Source organism: Equus asinus, chromosome 7, assembly GCF_041296235.1.
Source record: "Equus asinus isolate D_3611 breed Donkey chromosome 7, EquAss-T2T_v2, whole genome shotgun sequence".
Lineage (NCBI taxonomy): Eukaryota > Metazoa > Chordata > Mammalia > Perissodactyla > Equidae > Equus > Equus asinus.
Window position 1 is genome coordinate 59,322,030 of NC_091796.1, and position 21,793 is coordinate 59,343,822.

At 41.6% G+C, this 21,793-nt stretch overlaps 1 protein-coding gene across 2 annotated transcripts in view; it reads right to left on the reverse strand.

Annotated features, from left to right (window-relative positions):
- Positions 1 to 21,326, reverse strand: part of VAPA (VAMP associated protein A) — a 39,986-nt gene extending 18,660 nt beyond the window's left edge. For both annotated transcript variants that reach the window (XM_044773453.2, XM_044773452.2), the window contains exons 1-2: positions 19,631 to 21,326; positions 1,923 to 2,075 (exon numbers count right to left, since the gene is read on the reverse strand). In XM_044773453.2, the coding sequence (XP_044629388.1) occupies positions 1,923 to 2,075; positions 19,631 to 19,709 (232 nt within the window). In that variant the 5' untranslated portion in view covers positions 19,710 to 21,326. The remainder of the gene's footprint in view (positions 1 to 1,922; positions 2,076 to 19,630) is intronic.
- Positions 21,327 to 21,793: the final 467 nt, after the last annotated feature.

Genomic DNA, 21,793 nt, shown 5'->3' on the forward strand with positions numbered 1-21,793 from the left:
GGAAAAATGCCTGAGAATCCAGAGAAAGCAGAATTAATTTCCATTAACGCCCTTCACTGAGTAATCACTGTAGGCTAATCACTAAGACCTGGATTAAAAAAACTTAAAACAGGGTTGTGACTTTGAGTTATACTCTAAGGTTGCAGACCATATAACAAGAGAAAGACAATCTTAAAATACATATATAAATACATACAAATTGTAAGAGCAAATTCACAAAACAAAGCGCTAAAGGGAGAGAGGGAAAAAAGAACTGAGTGTATAGCACAGTCAGCCAGTCAGGGAAAGGTGCTGGAGGAGGGCAGCCTGAGTGACTCCTCATATGGAAGGCAGGTGCCACACTGAAAGCTGAAGAGCTAAGTTCTAACCCAAGGAGAGGAATCTGAGGGCATGATGTGCAAACAGTAACTAGTGTGTCTGAAGTTTTTAATAACCCAGGTGCTCAATACAAGGGGTTTATGTGGGATTAAGTGCTTTGAAAAGTATACATTTTCTTAAGAAACATTAATACACCAAAACTTGAGCAATCTAGAACCCTCAAGGGAAAGTCATTCTGAATAGTTTTATGGATTTCTAGGGATATAACTGCATCAAAAACTAATTTTAACCACGTGGAGAGAAATAATTCTATCTTCCTCCAATTTAGCTAAAGACTTAAAAGATTTAGAGAGCAGCTTTCAGAATGCATGTACTCACTGCTTCATCTTCTCATTTCCCATCCATCCTTCCCATGAACTGACAACTTGGACACACACACACACAAAAGCATTCCTCCCAGGCCACCATACCACAAGACTCACTAAAAAGATCTTTTCTAGGGCCTTCTAGCTCTAAGGTTTTGCCTAAACCTACTGAGGGAGGATTCAGTGTCACCAAGAACTCGGACCTTTATTGCCTTTGCAGTCAGGATCCACTTCTAAAGACTTTTCATGTAATTTGCCAATTTTAATCTGCTGTGGACTTGAAAACCAGAAAACTGATACAGAATTATTATTATTATAATATCTGAGGAATACTTAGCAGGATCACCCAGGCATGTTTTGTTTTGTTTTTTAGTTATACATGTCTAGGCCAGGCCCCCAGAGACTCTGATCTGGGAGAGGCCCATGTGCGTTCCTGCTCCCCATGTTATCATGACACACAGCGGGAGGCACAACTACTCGCTAGAAGGCAACAGTAAATGGTCTCTGGGTGAGCCTGAGAAGCTCTCCCATAAAGTATGTTCTCACATTTGCTTCCTATTTCTCAGTTCTATCAGATGACACTGTCAGGGAGCACTGTCTAGGGAAGTGTGAGGCAAGAAAGGAACAGTTTACAGAAGGCACTAACTATGGCACTAGCACGGACTCCAGAGCAGGAGTAAGCAATCCATATATGGAAGGAACCAAGCATACTCCTTGGACTATAAGTAAACACAAAAGTGAGCAATGAAACTAAAGTTTTCAAGTACAGGACGCTGTTGGCATTTATAGTAAAAGGCAGAAAGACTCATCTAACGTGATACAACAGGCAAAAAAGAGGCACTGTAAATTTTTAAGCAAAAGATCTACATTAATACTTCCATAGCTGCATGCAGTATGTAACAACAGCTAGAGATCTGAATGAGAATGATCATTTCAAAAATGATGCAGTATTTCAAAGATAAAATAATAAAGGCAGAGAATGCGGTAGAGAGCTGTAGTAATAAAGGATATAAAATTTCAAATTGACCACATACACCTCCGCCACAAGATAAAGGTGAAAAATTTTCTGCAACAATTTGCATGCAGTAAGACCACAAAAGGACATCATTAAAGGCAAAGCCAGAAAAACTTAAAAACTATTTCTCTCCCTCCAGATGAGACTCTATTAAAAACCAAATTAAACATAACCATAAAAGGTAAAAATTCAAAATTGTATAAATTCAGCACATGACTTGTTACCTGAAACAGTCACAGTCAACCCTGGATCAATAATTCCACTGTTGGGCCTCACACAGTACCGACGAGGTGCTGTAGTCTTCACTTTGAAACACACTTTTCTATCCGATGGATTTCGCAACTTAAGATTTGTAGTGACTACATCTGTGAAGGGGCCTTTAAGATTTAAAAACCAAAAGCAGAAAAAAAAATTTTAATTGGATTCACACACGGATTAAAAAAAGCAGAATTCAAAACTGAACATATGTAACCTCAATTGTATTTTAAGAATATCTTGAAGTCTGTGTAAATAACTATACCAGGTGACTGACAGTACTTTTCTCTAAGTGATAGACAGTGAGTTTTTTTGTTTTTTTGGGTTTTTTTGTGAGGAAGATTAGCCCTGAGCTAACTGCTGCAAATCCTCCTCTTTTTGCTGAGGAAGACTGGCCCTGAGCTAAGATCCGTGCCCATCTTCCTCTACTTTATATGTGGGACGCCTACCACAGCATGGCTTGCCAAGCGGTGCCATGTCCGCACCCGGGACCCGATGCAGAGAACCCCAGGGCCACCGAAGCAGAATGTGCGAACTTAACCGCTGTGCCACCAGGCCGGCCCGACAGTGAATTTTATTTTCTTTTTCACTCCTTACCACGTTTTACAAAATTTCTACATGAACATGTATTATTTCTATCAAATAAAAAGTAATTTGAAAGTTTCAATTCATGAAATAAGTCCACAATTATATTCTTATAGTATGCTCTTACCACATTACTGAAAAGATCAGGATTTTCCAGTGGTCTTCAAACCAGTGTCAATCTTCAAATTCATTTTAGAAGCAACTGTAAAATTCTCCACATCTGAAGACGCTACACCCAATGACAACTGTGCTCTTGCTTCACCTCAATTAGGCTGATTCATTTACTCATTTCATTCACTCACATATTTGTTAAGTGTTTATTATGAACGCTGTGTCAAATGCTCTACATACAAAATTCTCAAGCGTTGGTTCTACACCCAAACAGCATAAAATTGTGAAACAAAGAACCCAGAAAGGTGATCCACTCCTGCCTGAATTAAATTAGTCCTAAACCAGTATAACCTCATTTTTTTTAAACAGGGAGGAAAAGAAAGATTATAGCCACTTTTCCTCTTGACTGAAGAAAAGTCAGTAAGATATTATGCAGAGTAACTTAGACAATAAAATGAATACCTGTCAATTTGTAGACAGAAGATAAACTCAAAAATATGTCTCAATGAGAAACAGTAACCGCACACTTCTAGTTAACCCAAAAGTAATTTTTTTAAGGTGTTATTTTTCCTTTTCTCCCCAAAGCCCCCCGGTACATAGTTGTATATTTTAGCTGTGCATCCTTCTAGTTGTGGCATGTGGGGCACCGCCTCAGCGTGGCTTGATGAGTGGTGCCATGTCCGCGCCCAGGATCAGAACCAGCGAAACCCTCGGCCGCCGAAGCAGAGCACACGAACTTAACCACACGGCCACAGGGCCAGCCCCTCAAAAGCAATTTTAAATGGTTTTTAAAACAATCAGTCTTAAGTTATTATTTTTTTTTTTAAAGGGAGAAGGCTAAAATCAAAGGCAACCATTATAAAGGCTACCTTTATTTAAATAAACAATAAGTATGTCTTTTTAAACTTTAAAATACTTATAGTATGGAGCCCAGATTCAGAAAATTCTCCAACTCTGCCAGATAAAGTTTCCAATTTTGTTGAATATTAGAAAACTATCTAAGACAAAGGCTTGAAGCGAAACGGCAAACAACTAGAGGCATTAGGAAGGCTGCAGGAGATGAAAACAAACAGATCTGCCTAATGCAGCCAGAGGAAAAGAAACAGCCTTATCTTAAGTCCTAAAAAGTGAAATGATTTTATCCTGTGCTTCAAATTTGTGTCCTAAAATACTTTCTAACAAATAAAGATTTGGAACTGAAACGAGAAGAAGGAGATAGAAATGAGAGAACATTAGGAAAAAACATATAAGGGCCAGCCTGGTGGCACAGCAGTTAAGTTGGCACGTTCTCAGCAGCCCAGGGTTTGCCGGTTCAGATCCTGGGTGCAGACATGGCACCGCTTGGCAACTCATGCTGTGTTAGGCATCCCACATAAAAAGTAGAGGAAGAAGGGCATGGATGTTAGCTCAGGGCCAGTCTTCCTCAGCAAAAAGAGGAGGATTGGCAGCGGATGTTAGGTCAGGGCTGATCTTCCTCAAAAAAGAAAAAAAATGAAAAAAACATAAATACAGAGAACCAGTTACAGAAAAAAAAAAATTCTTACGTAAAATAGCCAAATCAACAGGTATGCATGTTTTGGGGGGAAACAAAAGTATATACACAATATATATGAAGTATGATCTTTTGAACATCTTGCTTTAATTATATGGTCAAGTTAACCATTCACTTTGTATATTATTTTACACTCCTTGCTTCTTTTATAATCCCAGTTGTTTGCATTTTTTGACAAGGAGCTCCACCATACACTGGCATATGAAAGTCAAGGAGAAAACTCCATTCTACCCATATAGCTACATGAATCCACAAAATGGTTGGCTAGAAATAAATTTTAAACTACTGAAAAAACTAGGAGTCTTACAGGACATACATTCCATTTCTTCATATTCTTAAAGTCCATAAATTACTACACATAACTGAGAACATGTAAATTTTTATAGGACTAACTTCAACTGGGACTATAACATTAGCAGCAAGCACGTATTTTTTAAAAAACTTTGTAAAATGACAAAAGAAACATCTGACAAACTTTAATTTTAAACAATCCAGTATTTTCACAACATAATTATGTAAGATTTTTAATTCAATTTTTTAAATTCCCAATTTTAGAGGAAAATATCAATTATTCAAAATAGGCAAAATAACAGATTTTTAAAACTGATTAAGAAGATGTCCATGTGTCAATTTTCATCAACATATGAATTCTGAAATAGTACTTAAATTTTATATTGCCCAGGAGGGCTTACAAATCTTCAATAATAGATTATGGTCTTTCAGACATAAAAATACAAACTTTCAGGGCTGGCCCAGCGGCGCAGCATTCTGCTTCTCAGGAGCCCGGGGTTCGCTGGTTCAGATCCTGGGTGTGGACATGGCACCACTTGGCAAAAGCCATGCTGTGGTAGGCATCCCACGTATAAAGTGGAGAAAGATGGGCATGGATGTTAGCTCAGAGCCAGTCTTCCTCAGCAAAAAGAGGAGGATTGGCAGTAGTTAGCTCAGGGGTAATCTTCCTCAAAACAAAGAAAAGAAAACATTCTAAAGATGAAGATAGTATGTCAAAAGAAAAAAATCCACCAATTTTAAACAAAATTCACTTTTTTTTAATTTTTTTAAAGACCTGCCCTGAGCTAACATCCGTTGCCAGTCTTTTTTCTTCTTCTTCTCCTTCTTCTCCCCAAAGCCCCCCACTACACAGGCGTATGTATATTCTGGTTGCAAGTCCTTCTGGTTGTGCTATGTGGGACATGGCCTCAGCATGGCTTGATGAGCAGTGCTAGGTACACGCCCGGGATCCAAACCGACAAAGCCCTGGGCCCCCAAAGCAGGGCACACGAACTTAACCACTCAGCCACAGGGCCAGCTGCTAAAACAAAATTCTTAACTGGATATGTTAACCTTACCAGTAAAACGTAAAATTAGCTATAATAAATCCACCTAACAAACGAATTTGAGATATTCTGCTCCACTGTGTCCCTCTAACCAAGACTCTCAATTAATGGTTGCTCTTAACAGACTAGTTCAGAATCTGAGCCCATTTTCATGGTTAAAATGGAAAATTAGCAAGCACTGATGACCAACCATTAGATTAAGAATGACCAGACTTCACATTTATAAGAGGTCTTGGAAGAGACAGTCCATTTTTGTGGGTCACAGACCCCTTTGAGAATCTAATGAAAGCTATATACTACCCCAGAAAAACATACACGGCAAATATTCACAAAAATTTTACATTGAATTTTTTTGGAGGATAAGGGTAAGATAGAAAGATTAGGGGAGGGGGTGTATCATGGATCCCCAAAGCCTGCAGGTTAAAAAGAGTTGACGAAATCTACCTTTGCAGACCCTCAAAAATAGAAAAGGAGGAAAGTTATGTAACTTACCGAAAGCACTACAACACAATCCTAAATCCCACCGGCCCTGACAGGTGGTTTCATATGACATCAATTGGGTGGTGCGATTGTTGGGGGGAGGGAAAGAGGAACAAGAAATTTCCTCATTCTACAATGCCAGGGCAGACCCATACAATGAAGTATTATGCCCCTATCCCACCAAATTTTCAAATACCCCTCCAGAAATACATACTTGTGAAAAATCTCTTTTCCACAAACACATCTATTGCGTAAAACAGAGAAAATTTGTTCTCTTTCCTCCAAAACTTTAAAAGGCAAGTTTACCACTACAGAAAAGTATTCTACTAACAGCAATGCCACTCACAATACCTGAACCACCACCACAACACGTGTGTCAGTCAGCAGACCTTTGCAGGTGACACAGTCACGTGAGTCTACCTACATGCATAAACATTCTTATTTTGCCCCTATTTCAAAATGGTAAAGAAAACTGGTCAGCCCTACTCAGGTAACTTTTGTCTTCTCTGAAATCCAAACTTACTTGTTATAAGGAGGTTACAAGCATCTGGCTCTTTCATTATGTATTCTAATATAATAGTGCCCAAAACTTTACACTTTGAAATGCATACTTCATTATAAATTTACTTTCTCTTTACTTTTCATTTATGTTATAATTAGGGTATTACATAAAAAATTTTATTATATGTGTTGGTAGGTATTATATATGAATTTCATTTTGGGATGATAAACAGGGCATTACAAAACACAAAATTTAAAAATGGGGTATTGTGTTGCATAGGGTTAAAAACCACTGCATTATATCAATAATTTCCTGCTTTACTAATTGAAAACTTACACTTTACAATGCTTTAAACTGGCTAAACCATTAAGAAAAAAAAGTAAACAGTTACCGTAAGATCGGGATAGGGGTTAACTTTGCAGGGAAAGGAGAAGGTAGGAGCTGGGAAAAGGTACAAGGAGAGCTTTTCGAATGCCGGCCAGGTTCTATTCCTTGTCCTGAGCAATGATTACATATTTACTTTCTGATAATTCTTTGAACTGTACCTATTTTTCCTTCATGCAAAACAAGGTTTTTTTTAGAAAAGCTAATCCTTAAAAACAAGCTTAAAGAAAAAAGAACCTGAAAAACAGTGAAAAGCAGTTTTGATAAGAAAGTGAACATTTGAAGCAATTTATGAACAAAACAAATTCTCCTATTTTTTAGGGTTTCTAAAACTTAATCCCTCTAATTGAGGAAAATCCTGTCATCTGGTCCAATATAAATGTACAGTTTAACATTTAGAAGCAATTACTAAGATAGTCTACTTTAAAATTACCTGATAGTAAAGTATACTAGTCACCAATCACAGGTACCATCTGATACATACTTCCTATGTTAGAGATGAAATTACACTTTATACGTAATAATGTTCTATGTAAAACAAAATTCCACACAATACAGGTTACCTTCCCTTGCCCTCTTTCACTGGGGAAAAAAAACTACAATCAAAATAACTCTACCTTTTAATTACATGGCTTGTCCTCCTTTAGTCTCCGTGTTAAATAGTCATAACATTTCCTGTCACTAAGTATTCTGTCCTAATGTGACTACAACTGTCATTGCCACTAAGCGAAAATCCTATTCCCAGTCCCACATCCTAATAATCAGAAATGTTACATACACAACTATGGCCTCTGTGTAAAAAAGTCTGGACATAGGTCTGAAAGCCTTGGAACCCGAAATTTCAAAAAGGTAGGACAAGTTTAGGACAGCACATTTAGACAGATATCCCAAGTGGGACTGGCCTGCCTCCTTTGCGTAAAAATGATTTCCAGCATGAAGCCCTTTACATTCAGGGTGTACACATAAAATTTTAGCATTCAGGGGCCAGCCCCACGACTCAGTGGTTAAGTTTGCACGCTCTGCTTCGTCAGCTCAGGGTTTCGCAGGTTCGGATCCTGGGAGCGGACTTAGTACTGCTCATCAAGCCATGCTGAGGCGGCGTCCCACATGCCACAACTAGAAGGATCCACAACTAAAAATATATACAACTATGTACCAGGGGGCTTTGGGGAGAAGGAGGAAAAACAAAATCTTTAAAAAACATTCAGCATTCAGGGTAATAATATCTTTTTAAATAGTAGGACTTTTATTCTCCAAACACCCCCCCAATCTTAAAAGGAATCCCATTAAGCTCAGAACAGCTAAAAGGAGAACCATTCTGACCGCACAATTTTTAAAAATGGTTATCATCCATCCATATTTTGAAGTGAAGTGCCTGTTAAAGTGTTCTTGAAATGCCAGGCTGAGTTTAGTTGTAAAGAAAACTGACTTTGGGCAGAGAAGGGGAGAGAGGAGTCGGCCTTTCCCTCAACATTTTATTTTGAAAAATTTCACACAGAGCAACTGAAATAATTATACAGCGAACAATCATATACCCATTACCTAGATTCTACAATTAACATTTTCTATATTTGAGACGTATCAATCTATTTATCCAACTCTCTGTCCATCCACCCATTTTTGATGCATTCCAAACTAAGTTGAAGACATCAGTGTACTCACTCCTAAGCACATCAGCATGTACAGCAACTTGAGTTCAGTATTAGCTTACTGTAAGGAGAATCAAATTTTAATTCAGGATAAGCAGTAGTATACAGCATGAAGCGTTTCAGAAACAGAAATGGCTCTGACATGAAGCTTAAGATCAAACAGGCAATGTACATCAATATAAATTCATAAACTCTGTGACATCCATTTAGGCTAGCTCCTCAGAGGCCTGTGGGCAGAGAATCCTCATGGGTCTCTAGCATTTCTGCATGTTTTACAAGTAGAGGCACTGGGGGCTCTTATCCAGACTATCTTTTCAAAGATGTAGTAGATAGCGAACAGTCTTGGAAGACGATGTCTCCCTCCTAAGGAGAAGCAGGTTTGTTTACTGTCCAGTGTAATAAAGATAAGATCTTCCTCTGGAAATAAGGTCAGGTAGGTTTCCATGCAGCCCATTAAGAAAAATTCAAGTTCCCTAACACTCTACGTTTTTCAGCTACAAAGAAAGTTCACTACACGTGGGTAGCATCCACCTAAACTGAACCCCTCTGCATTGCCCCTGTGGAACTTGAGGGAGCAAAGGAAACCAACGCACATATGAAGTTCATGCTGCTTGCAATGCTGTGAATAATAAAATCCTCTGATTCTTTCTACCATGTTTTCTGCCATAAAACACCCATAAAAGTGAAGCAGGCTAAATTTTCAGACCCTTCAGTTCCTGACAAGACCTTTCTAAGTTCTTGGCTATGATATACAGACTGACTTGGTAACCTCTGGATGACTAATACCAGAAAGAGCAGTGAACCAAAGCATGAATCTTGGAAGAGAAACATGGCTGACCATACGATTCACACGGCACATAACCTACACCTCTTCACTTACTGCCCTAATTAAACAACATCTTCCACTCCATGGTAAGAGGCCAGAGAACTCCATCCTAGTGTTCTGTATAAAGCTACCATAAACACTGAGGAGAGCTTTGTCAGACCTTCAGGTGCACAGGCTGTTCACTCTGCCCAAAACAATCCCACTGACAGTCTTGAAAACAAGGGGGAGACAGAATAAACAAATTGTCTTCACACTGAAATGAAGCATTAAATTATGTCCTTCCCTGTGTAACCTTCTAAAGAAAAATAAGGGGCTGGCCCCGTGGCCGAGTGGTTAAGTTCCCACGATCCGCTACGGCAGCCCAGGGTTTCGCTGGTTGGGATCCTGGGCACGGACAAGGCACCGCTCATCAGGCCATGTTGAGGCAGTGTCCCATGTACCACAACTAGAAGGACCCACAACTAAAATACACAACTATATACTGGGGGGACTTGGGGAGAAAAAGTAGGGGGGGGGAAGAAAAATAAGATGCACACATACATCTTAAAAAATTATTTGAAACAGAACAATGCTTGTGTTCAAGATTAAACATGAAATGTAGATGCTACTTAAAGGTCTAAAGCCTATCATCATCTAACTAAAGCTGTGTTTAAGGGGAGGGAAGAAAACTTCGACTGGCTGGTCACGAGCATATATATTGGCTGGCCTGAGGTTAGGTGCCCACCAATGAACCAGTCAGCACTGCCTGGGGGAAGAGGGATCCTATAAACTTATCTGCTGCTTAGACCTACCTGCCTCTTTAATACAGTTGATGGGCAGGGGCCATTCTCAGAGAAATAAATACCCCCAAACAAATATACCATACTTCTCACAAGAGACCATCAACTGATGCCAACAATAAGAGCTCAAGGAAACAACACATTTAGGTACAGTTATGACTTGTGAACTGTTGCAGGACAGTTATCAAGTGGATTTTGGGTAACCATGGTTTTCTGCTTGTCTTTATATGCCTTGATTGGTGAACAGTTACAGGGTGGTTACAAACATTAGACTTGTTTTCTATTTACCTTTATATTACTTGCCTTATTACTTTAAAAAAAAAAAAAGACTTCAGACTGTGTAAAATGCTTAAGCTATTAACAAAAAAGAAAACAGTAATACAGGAAGGACAAATTAAACCTTTGATTAATCTCCCAAAGGTATCAAGTCTAACAGCAAAATAATTTTAAGTTTTTCCCTTATTATAAAAAGCATGAGGGGCAAGCCCCGTGGCCAAGTGGTTAAGTTCGCGTGCTCCACTTCAGTGGCCCAGGGTTCAGATCCTGGGCGCGATACGGCACCGCTCATCAGGCCATGTTGAGGCAGCGTCCCAAGTGCCATAACTAGAAGGACCCACAACTAAAATATACAACTATGTACTGGGGGGATGTGGGCAGAAAAAAGCAGGAAAAAAAAAAGAAGATTGGTAACAGTTGTTAACTCAGGTGCCAATCTTTAAAACAAACAAAAAAAGCACTGCATGTTCATTGTAGAAATCTTGGAAAACAAAGAAAAGTGAAAATATAAAAAAGGCACCCTAATCCTAAAGCAGAGCTAATGATTACTAACATTTTCTTTCTAATCTTTTTTCTCACACATATTAGCATAAATGGACTCATATTTATGCAACTTTTCAATGGAGAGACAAGGATGTCACCACCAATCAAGTTAACATCACTAAAAGTGGGACAATCAGATATTATCTACACCTGATGTGACCCAATTCCATCTATGAAGTATTCTTACCAAAGAATACTGAACCCTGATCTAATCAAGCCCTTAAATCTTAACTCTAAATTTACGGAAAAAACAAATCGGATATATCTAGACTACGAAACAGTTTACTGAACGTGGTCTTTTCAAGAAGTAAATGGCATGATAAAAAATAAAAGGTATGGGGAAGCACTGTTTAAGATTAAAAAGACTTGGATACATGACAACCAAATGCAATGCGTAGATCGAACAAACCAAGTAAAAACAGGAGTACAATTGGGGAAATTTCAGTATATTAAATATCAGATGGTATTACAGAATTCTTTTTGGTTTTATTAAGTAATAATGGTTATCACTTATCACTTACATTATGCAAAGAAAATGTCCTTTTGTTTATTAGAAATGCAAGCTCAAGTATTTGGGTTTGAAATGTTATGATATCCAGAATCTGTTTTAAAATACTGCAGCAAACAAAAAGAAATGAGCAAATTTGGTAAAATGCTAATAATGATTAAACTTAAGTATATGACGTTATTAAATTTACGTGTATAGAGGTTCAACATAATTTATTTTTATGAATATTTAAAAGTTTTCATAAGAAATTTTGAACTTTTTAATCAAGTAATTGAGTCACATTTCAGTCATAATAAACCCAGTAAATAAGCATTTGCAAATAATAGCCTCCCTCTTACATTTAATTCTTTGAAAACAACTTTTAATAGTTGAAAGAAAGATCTATCCTACATTAATTACTCTCTCCTGTGAAAGGCAGATAAGTCTCCACTGAATGGTCAGTCAAGGTTAAAATACAAAAGCAACAAGAAAAAGGCCAGGGAGCGCCTCTGAGAAATTACAGTGTCCTCGCTCATGACTCTCTTCACAGACCATCTCTGCATGCTTAGGTAAAGTCTTACTTAAAGGAAATTTAAAAGCTAACTAATACAGTAAACCAACAACAAAATTACCACACTAACAATCACAAAACACCAAACTTTGATGAACTTAAATCAATCAACTGTTCCCAATTCTTCACATATATTTTTCCACTTCATAGAACAACTGTGTTTCTTTTTTGCACTCAACTGTCATATATTCACAAACCTTTAGGGCCAGAATAACACCCAAGAAATCACTTAGTCCTGCCTCTCATTTCACAAATGAAAAAGGTGAGGCTCACAGAATAAACGATTTATCTCTGGTTAGCCAGCTCTTAACAAAATACCCTACTAGCCTCTTTCTGGAACTACGAAATTTTGAAAACACAACCACCCCCAAAGGCAGATGAAAAACCCTACTGAAAAGAGATTTAAGACTAAAAACATGGGAATTACCAGAGAAATCATCTGAGTCTTATTAATGCAATCAACGTTTATTGAGCAATCATCCCATGCCAGACCTTGTTACTATGGATATAAAAATAAAAGAAACAGGTACAGCCTCAAATAGTTCACAGTACAGTTTGGGAGAGAAAAATAAGTAAGCATAAATACTGTGTAACATGTTAAGTGCTCTTATTACAGGTAAGCACAAGCTTCAATAGTGACATGAAGAAGGCAGTCACCAGCCTGGACTGGGAGAATCAAAGACATCACAAGAGGAAGTCATTCTTGAACTGGAGACTGCCTGAGATATGAAGGAGAGTATTTTGAAAAGAGTACCTGCAAAGTCTTTCAACAGCTTAAAGTGTTTGGGAAAATGGTTTCATATAATCAAAGCTATCGGTAGAAGAGAAATGGAGGGGTTGGCAGTGAATTTTGGACTTCTTTAAGTACATAATGGGAAAATATTACAGGTTGTTTAACCACGGGAGCAACAGTATCAGGTTTGCATTTTTCTTTTTTTCTTTTTGTTTTTTTGGTGAGGAAGGTTCACAGACGAAGTAACATCTGTACCAATCTTCCTCTACTTTATACATGGGACACCTCCACAGCATGGCTGATAAGCAGAGGAGGTCCACACCTGGGATCCAAACTCACGAACCCAGGCACCGAAGCGGAGCGCAGAGAACCTTAACCTCTCAGCCACCTCTCAGCCACAGGGCCAGCCCCAGGTCTGCATCTTTCAAAGGCTAGTGCTAGCAGCAGTGTAGAAGATAGGCTGAAGAGAGAGGGACACTAGAGAAAAGGAGACCAGACTGCTGGCTGGTAGAGAAAATGTAAGACAATCACCTAAAGTAATTATCCAAGGCCCAGACCTCTCCCTGAGTAACACATCTACATAACCAAATGCCTACTAGTCACCTCCTCATTAATATCTTGAAAAGACCTAAACATAGCAAACATTATCTAATGTGGTCATGATCTTCCTCCTGCCTCTCCCACACGCCCCCAAATAAAATACAACTGGTCCGCATCCAGACATCCAGTGTTTCTTAGCTCAGTGCATACTACCACCATTCCTCCAGTTATGCAAGCCAGAAATCTCAGAGGCATCCACGATACTTATGCACTCTCTCTCTGCGCACAGCTAATATATCACCAAGTCTCTCTGGTTTGACCCTCTAACTTTTCACCATCTCCAACATCACTCCCTCAGTCCAAGTTGTCACCTCTTGCTTGGACTGTGGCAACTGCCTAATTCATCTCTATCTTCCCTCTAATATTACTTCACATTGCTAGCAGAATTATATTCTTTTAAATACAAATGTGATGTTGTTCCATTCCCTCTACCTCTACCATTTCCCTCACTTAAAATCCCTCAGTGGGTGAGGATAAAATGAAACTCCTGACTTGACCTACTAAACAAACCATCATCGCACTCATCTTGGCTGTTTACACTACTATCACACTGACTCTTTCAGCCTGTAAGTAACAGGAGATGTTATTTAACATGTTAAATAACAGTAAATGTTTCATGTTCCCTCTTGCCACAGGATTTTTGTGTATGCTGCTCCTACTGCATTTTCCTCTCTTCCTCATCTAGATAACTTCTACTCATTCTTGGAACATCTTAGTCCAATGGTGACAGTCTTCCCTGACCAGATCAAAGTCCCCTATTTTACACTCTCACAGCACTACATACCTCTTCACAGTTACCCTTCCTTCTTCTGATTACCTGAGTATGTCTATCTCCCCCACTAGAACTGCCTCGTGAAAACAAAGATTGTGTTTTACTCAAAACGATAGTTCCAACCCTTATTCACCACGTATTACAGTAGAAACTCAAATCTTTAGTGTATAAACTAATGAATTAAAACAAATAAATGAATTTAAAAGTAGAGATGCATTAAAGGGAATAGATCCAATAGCTATCTCTGGGATACAGAAACACAGGTTTCAATTATTAGACGTGCAGTGTCTTTGGTAGGAGTAATCATGATGCCACTAAAAAATGAAAAATACGTGAAGAAGAGTAGGCTCAGGGAGTAAAAAACCAGTTGGGGATATGCTGAGCTTGAGATGTCCGAGTAACATTCAAATCCAGACAGTAAGTAATTAGTATGTATTCTAAAACTGTCAAGTCTGAATTAAAATACAGATGAGTGTGTATCAACGTGTGCAAAGAGAGCAAGGAAGAGAAAGAGAAGCCCTCAAAACAGACTGAGCAAGGAAAGTTCAGAGTGAGATAAAATTCAAACAGAATCAGAATCACAGAAATATTAGCATTTAAGAAAAAGGCAACAAGGGAGACAATAAAGGGAGCAAAGAAGAAAATTAGAAGACAATTGTATCACAGAAGTCAGAATTGAGTTTTTAAAGAGGAACTGTCAATAATGTCAAGTGCCAAAGAGAGATCAAGCGAATAAAAAAATAATCAATGATCAATCAGTTGGCAGTCAGTAAGCAGTGAGGACAGAGACGGCACTACAGTGGACAAGAGATGAGGAAGTGGAAAGACAGGGAACATCGACTATTTTTCCAACAAGTGTGACTGCAAGGGAAGTGAAGGAGAGGGAGGGACACCTACCAGGAGTTGGGGGTCAAGGAAGTATTTTGTTTGCTTATTTGTTTTTAAAATGAAAGACGAGTATATTTATATGCTTAAAGAAAGAAGCCAGAGGTTGAAAACACGAGAGGGAAAATATCTGATGGAACATGGTCTAAGTATGAGTCACGAGGGATTTTACCTTACCAACAAAACGATTAGAACAAACAAGTGATGATATGAGAAGGGTTTTTCTTTCTCAGGGAAGAAAGTACGGATGTGAGCAGATGAACAGGTATTATAAGAGAAGACAGCACATCATGAAAGGGCTTGTATTCCATACCAGAAAAATTAGATTTTTGTCCAATGGGCAATCAAGAGCTAGCTGAAAGGCATTAAGGAATAGACTATTAAGATGATATCTATGTCCTGGCGGGGGAGGGGGGGAATCACCCTAGGAGTTTGATATAGCTACTATGAAATAGGAGCTGATCTGAAACACCTAAAAATGTGCCAAACATGCACCAAAAATAGGAGTACTCTATGTCCTCACTTGTGCTGCTTCTTACTCAAAGATGCTCTAGCTGAGACATCACAGGTCCCTTAGTCCCTCAGAGAGCTTAATTTTCTTTATTGATCTGACATTGTTATGCGCCACCTTCAACACAATGGTTTTCGTCTATTTTCCTCTCTCTCTGTTCATTAGAAGGAAGAATATACTCACATTTTAGCATTTTCTAAAGTTCATTCTTCAAACTTTCCTCCAAAACCACTTATAGGTAGGAAAAACAAAATGTATAATACAAAGAAATTTTACCATAGTAAAAATTTTGAAGACAAAAAAATAGTCTCTCACCTGTAATACCAAATTCAAATCTGAATTCTAGGTCAAATTACTGCCAGGGTTTAAACAACAGAATATGAAAATATCTACCTCTTCTTTTTACTAATGCAACAAAAGAGCTACTTTGGAATTCATTACATTATTTACATGAAAGTGAAAACACTTTCATATATTAACAATTGTATGAAACAATAAGTTTTTTGAATAAAATATTGAGGTATGTAGCAAACGTATTAAACTGGTATCTGCTTCTCCACAATTGGTCACAGTGCTGATAATTCATATCAAGATGATTATGTTATGCATTTAAGAGAAAATTTCACCACTCATTCTCAGAATGATTAAATGAGTCACTCTTGGAGAAACCATCTTAGCCAAATGTAGACTCAAAATAACTCAAATAAACTCACTAGAAGATGACAGAATTTTGCAAAACTATCCTCTGACAGACTATTACTTAAACTAAAAATTACAGATGATTTAGGGCAAGTCAGAATTAAATGACTTCTTATATCATCAAACTAAGCATAAGGAGACTGCTGATTCTACAGGAGTCTCCTCATTTAATGTGAACTGTGCACTGGAATACAGAGAGATTTCCATCAAAGCAATCTCTGAATAAAATAACATTAAGGAGGAAGGAATCAAATGACACCAAATGTCACTTCCTAATTCACCCTACCTCTCCTCTTTCCCAGTCCTCCCCACTACTCCACCTTTAAACAGAAGTACACAGCAAACCACTGGGTATTTTAAGTATAAACCATCCATTCTGTCACATCAGTGGGTGAGCACACAACCACTCCCTGGCAGAAGCCCCTGCTCCTCCCCAACTGAAAACAAGCGTCTTCCTAGAAAGCTTCCTAAAGTAAAGGGGAGAAGGTGGCAAGGAGGGGAGAGGAAAGGGCTTCTTTCCTGATTCTAGTTTTGTTTCTGTTATAGCATCTATACGCCTTTTCCGTCTCCCTCCTTAGTCTTGGAGTTCTTCAAGGGCAAAGATAAAACCAACACATTTTACTGTTAATTATATGCTTTCTCCATTAAAGCACAAACTGTGAATCTTTTCTCCACCTTGTTTAGCACTGAATCCCCAAACATAAGCTGATACCTGTTGAATGAATTACTCATTGTTGAATACTCTTAATCAAATATAGGATGGCAGAAAGCTTTCAGTAAGTGTCTGCTAAACAAAGGGCCCAAGTGGGCCGGCCCCATGGCCGAGTGGCTAAGTTTGCACGCTCTGCTTCGGAGGCTCTGGGTTTCACCTGTTCGAATCCTGGGCATGGCCCTAGCACCGCTCATCAGGCCACGTACCACAACTAGAAGGACCCACAACTAAAATATATACAACTACGTACTGGGGAGCTTTGGGGAGAAGGAAAAATAAAACCTTAAAAACAACAACAACAAATAGCACAACTGAATGTGTCCCCCTATAAACTTTTTCAATAAAACATTTTTTTTTTCCCAAGAGAAAAACAAACAAGTTTATTGACATGCATACCCCGTGTATACATGGGAGACAGGGAGAAAAGAGCAACTCCCAGAGGTGGATTAGAATTCAGGCTTCAATACCATCTTAATAGGGAAAGGGGAGAGGAGATATAGGGCTGTTAGGGGAAACTAAAGGATTTTTAGGAAAGATCAATGGGCTTCAGAAGAAGAGTTTATGACAAAGTTCAATGAAACATTTTTTTAAATCAATTTTAAAAGGTGGAAGGGGCCGGCCCGGTGGCAGAGCGGTTAAGTTCGCACGTTCCGCTTCTCGGCGGCCCGGGGTTCGCTGGTTCGGATCCCGGGTGCGGACATGGCACTGCTTGGCAGCCATGCCGTGGTAGGCGTCCCACGTATAAACTAGAGGAAGATGGGCACGGATGTTAGCTCAGAGCTAGGCTTCCTCAGCAAAAAGAGGAGGACTAGCAGTAGTTAGCTGAGGGCTAATCTTCCTCCAAAAAACAAAACAAAAAAGGTGGTCATTGACGTCCAAAGTTTTAAAAACGGGCCTTGTGAATTACTTTCATTCATAACACAAGAACAACCTTTTCTATAATAAGTTAATAATTCTTCAATACCTAAAATAAGTGAAATATATGGCTATGTCACTGGGTAGGGTTTTTGGTTGTTGTTTTAACCTGCTTCTCCGCTATTATTAGTCTTTTACTATGACAACAATACAGTTTCTCTAGCGAGAAAGCTTCCAATTCTGTGGACATTTCCTGGCCTAAAACTGGTTTTAAAGGTTTCTAAGTCCCTAATGGCAACCCACATATGGTTATCAAGGAGCAGAAATTTCCTCAGTAAAACTCAGCCTGTCAAAAAGTCAAAGCAAAATATTTAAATTCTCCAAAGAACACACAGACCATAAAGGCTTACATTAAATTCCTCCAACCTAAGATAACGGCTATTTAAGTTAGGTAATTTCATGATTCCTCAAAGGAGTTTTTCTTCTTTCAGCTAAAATTATGTAAAATCATGCCACACACATAAGCTTGCCACACTAAAATGCACTTAGTGCCTCTCAAAATACTTCTTAGGTTTGTCTTAAAACTAAATCCTTACCTAACAAACAGCTCATTTACATTCCCATTCAAAGAAATTTGCAAATGCAGTAAAAAGCTTGCAAAATAAAGGAGTTACACAATATACTCTCATGATACGAGAAAACATCATTTTGAAATTCCTAAAACTATTATCTTTTCCTATGGAAAACAATCTAGGTGTTTTTCTTTTGGACTTAATCTTGTACAACAACAAAGGATTTGTTTTAAGCACTGGAATGGCTACACATTTCACAAAGTGTTCTCATCACAGCTACTGAAATCGAAATACAACATACTGAACCTTCCAAAAGGCGATTCTCTTTATGCTTAACCGAAAATAGGAAGAAATCTGCTTTCTATTTAGGATCTTCACGCACTTTAAGTATTCCTAAATAGAAATCTGGTCAGTTTAACTGTCTTCCCTAAACTACCCTACATACTGAAAACAAATGGGCCAAACAGCCCCTCGGATTCCTCAACGCTCACCAAGTCAGACTAACAACTTAGCACGGGCACTGCTACAAAATAAATCCACGGCGCTCCAGAACTGAGCGACACCGATCAGCCTTCTGGGCGGCTTGCGGGGAAACCGCAAAGGCAGAAGTCACAAACAGTGAGGATTCTACAGCAAAAGAGCAAAGCGAAGAGGCTAGGCAAGAGCAGACAGGCAGCAGGTCCGTCAGAGGCCGAGGGACGTGTACTACGGCCCTCCCACCACCCCTCGGCTGCCGCAGCTGTCCCGCCGCACGCGGGTGTCTGCCCGCTCGCCGGCCAGGCCAGAGCCAGAGGGCCCCCGGCCCCCGCGTTCGCGGACCCGACAGCCGGGCCACCAACGGGAGAAAGGGTGGGAGCAGCCCTCTGCGCCGGCCGGGGCCCTCTCTCGGAACCGAGTCCCGGGCCGCCGCCCCGCCGGCGACCCACGCACTCTCCCGCCGCAGCCCCTCCCCGCCGCAGAGCGCCCGGCCTCGGTCACCGCCCACCACGCCCGCCCGGACGCCGCCCGCCGCCCCGGCCAAGGACAAGCGCCGGCGCGGGCAGAGCGGCAGCGCCGGGAGGCGCCCGCGGGGCCGCAAGATGGCGGCGACGGGCCGGGCCCCGGCTCCCCGGGCACCGGGGCGGACCGGGCGGAACCGGGGGAGCGGGCTGGGCCCGGGGCGCCGCCGAGAGCGGAGGTGCGGGGGAGGGGGCCGCGGCCCGGCGCAGCCCCCCGCACGCCCCCCGTCCCTCCCGGGCTGCCCTGCGCCTGCCTACCTTTGAATTTGAGGTCTGTGGGCGGGTCGAGGACCAGGATCTGCTCGTGCTTCGCCATGGCCCCGGAGGCGGACGCCATCGGAGACAGCGCAGAGCGGGGGCGCGCCCGCGGCGGCGGTTTGGGCTGGGGGCGGGGAACGGCGGCGCCGGCTCGGCCGAGCTCTATGAAGGGCCAGCGCACGGCTCCCGAACCCCGACGCCCGCCGCTCTGTCGCGGGCCGCCCGGCCGCCCGCTGGGTCAGCAGCTCCGGGTCTCACAACTGACTCAACCCCACACCAGCCGCCGCGGCCACGCGCACTGCGATCCTCGGCGCCCCACGTGACGGCCTCTGCGTGCCGACGTGCGCGCCGACGTGCGCGCCCCGGCGCCGGGGCCTCTCGCGCTCGTCCCGCCCCCGAGGCCCGCCCCGCGCGGCGCGGGCTGGTGCGCCTGCGCGCTCCGGGCCTGGCCGCCGCTCCGAACCCAGCGCGGCTGTCAAGGGATCGGGTGGGGACGGGGGCGGGGCTGAGCTTCGAGAGACCCACACGGTGCGCGCTTCGTGGCAGGAGGGCGCAATCCTCGGTCACGTTTAGCTCCTATTAGGAAACTGGAGAACCCGCTGTGGCAGCGCATCACCATATTCCGAGCGGGAATGCCTGATGGAGGGAAGGCGTGGCCAGGCTCCTTCACTACAGCTCCCAGCAGGTTCGGTGCGGCGCTGCGCGGTGGCTGCCGGGAGCGGTGGTCGTGGCTGTCTGCAGGCGGCAAGGAGGACGGGTCCGTGGGAGGCGAATGGCGAGGGCGCGCCGATACTCACTTGGGCGCTCAAGCAGAAACTTGGAGACTGACCCGAGGCCCCTGGTTAGAAATATAAAACGTACCCTGTGGAAAACATGCCGGGATTTGTCAGCTTGCTCTCCGTTCTATCCATCCCTCTGTTGGTGGAGCTGAATTCTCCGTCGAATTCCAGTCCAACCTCTCCTGCTTCCTGAATCCTCTCCAGTGATGCAAAAGCACGTGAGGAAGCACACCTCATTTAAGAAGCAGATGCGTCGTTGGGGACATCTGAGGAGACGCACGTATCAAGCTAGAAATAAAAGTCAAAATCTGCAGCCTTCAGTTGCTCGGTCTGTTCTTCGGTTTTGATTAAGAATGGACCCAAACGAAAACAGTTGTCCCGTTCACATGTTGGAAATGACTCCCTCCGCATCATTTACTGTGGCCTGTAGTAAACTGAACCAAAGGAGAAAAACCCGGGGAGCAAAGTTGCCGACAAATCTGCAACCGACCGCCAGGGTAATCGGGGACCGGAACGTCAAACGACGCGAGCGACTGTGCTGCAAATAAAGCTTTATAGAACCTCTTGAATTTAAATCCCTAGGAAGCACCACGAAACAAGGGACATATCGATGCTGCTGCCGTGAAGGAGCAGCCCAGTTTGTTTAGAAAATAAGTGACACAAATGGAACAGTTGTCTAGGTTTAGGCAGAAAGACCAAGCTCGCGTGTGCAGTCCAGGTGTCTGAGCGCGTCTGGGAGCAGCTCCTCAGAGGGCTAACCTGGGGTTCACAGACGATCGTGCGACGCGGGAGCCGCGGGAACCTCGGAGGAGGGGAGTGCTTACATGATCTGAAAAGCGTATTCTAAATTTACCTTTCCTTTGATTTCCTTTTTTTCCACAAAATTTATTTTGAAATTTCAATCATCAATAAAAGGAGAATACAAAAATTACATGTTTGTCTAAGGGGGCTTAAGGTTAAAAAAATAAAAATTTGAGGTTGACAGTCGCTCCACAGGATGGTGTCCCACATATATTTAGTTGTGAACTAACAACTCTAAAGCTGTCACGATCTCCCCTCTTTTTGCTTGCGCGAGAACTCTTATCCATGGGCAAGTTAGCCTTGGCTGAACCGTTTCCTCTGCAACTAGAGGGACGCTTCCCTTTCCAGAAAGCATTTGGGAGTCCTCGGTGTGGAAACAGCCAGTCAGTGGGTATAGCATGCTGAGGAAGTTCCCGGGGACTCCCCTCTGGGACAATGGCTGCCCATTCACCCTGAGTTCAATAGGAAGCCTGAATTGGAGGTGGTATTTCAGTTTCCCAGTCTATATCATTAAGAAACCTCTGCCCACTTAAGTCATCACCTTTGGAGTCAACTTTCTGTCTTCTCAATATTGCTTTGAAAA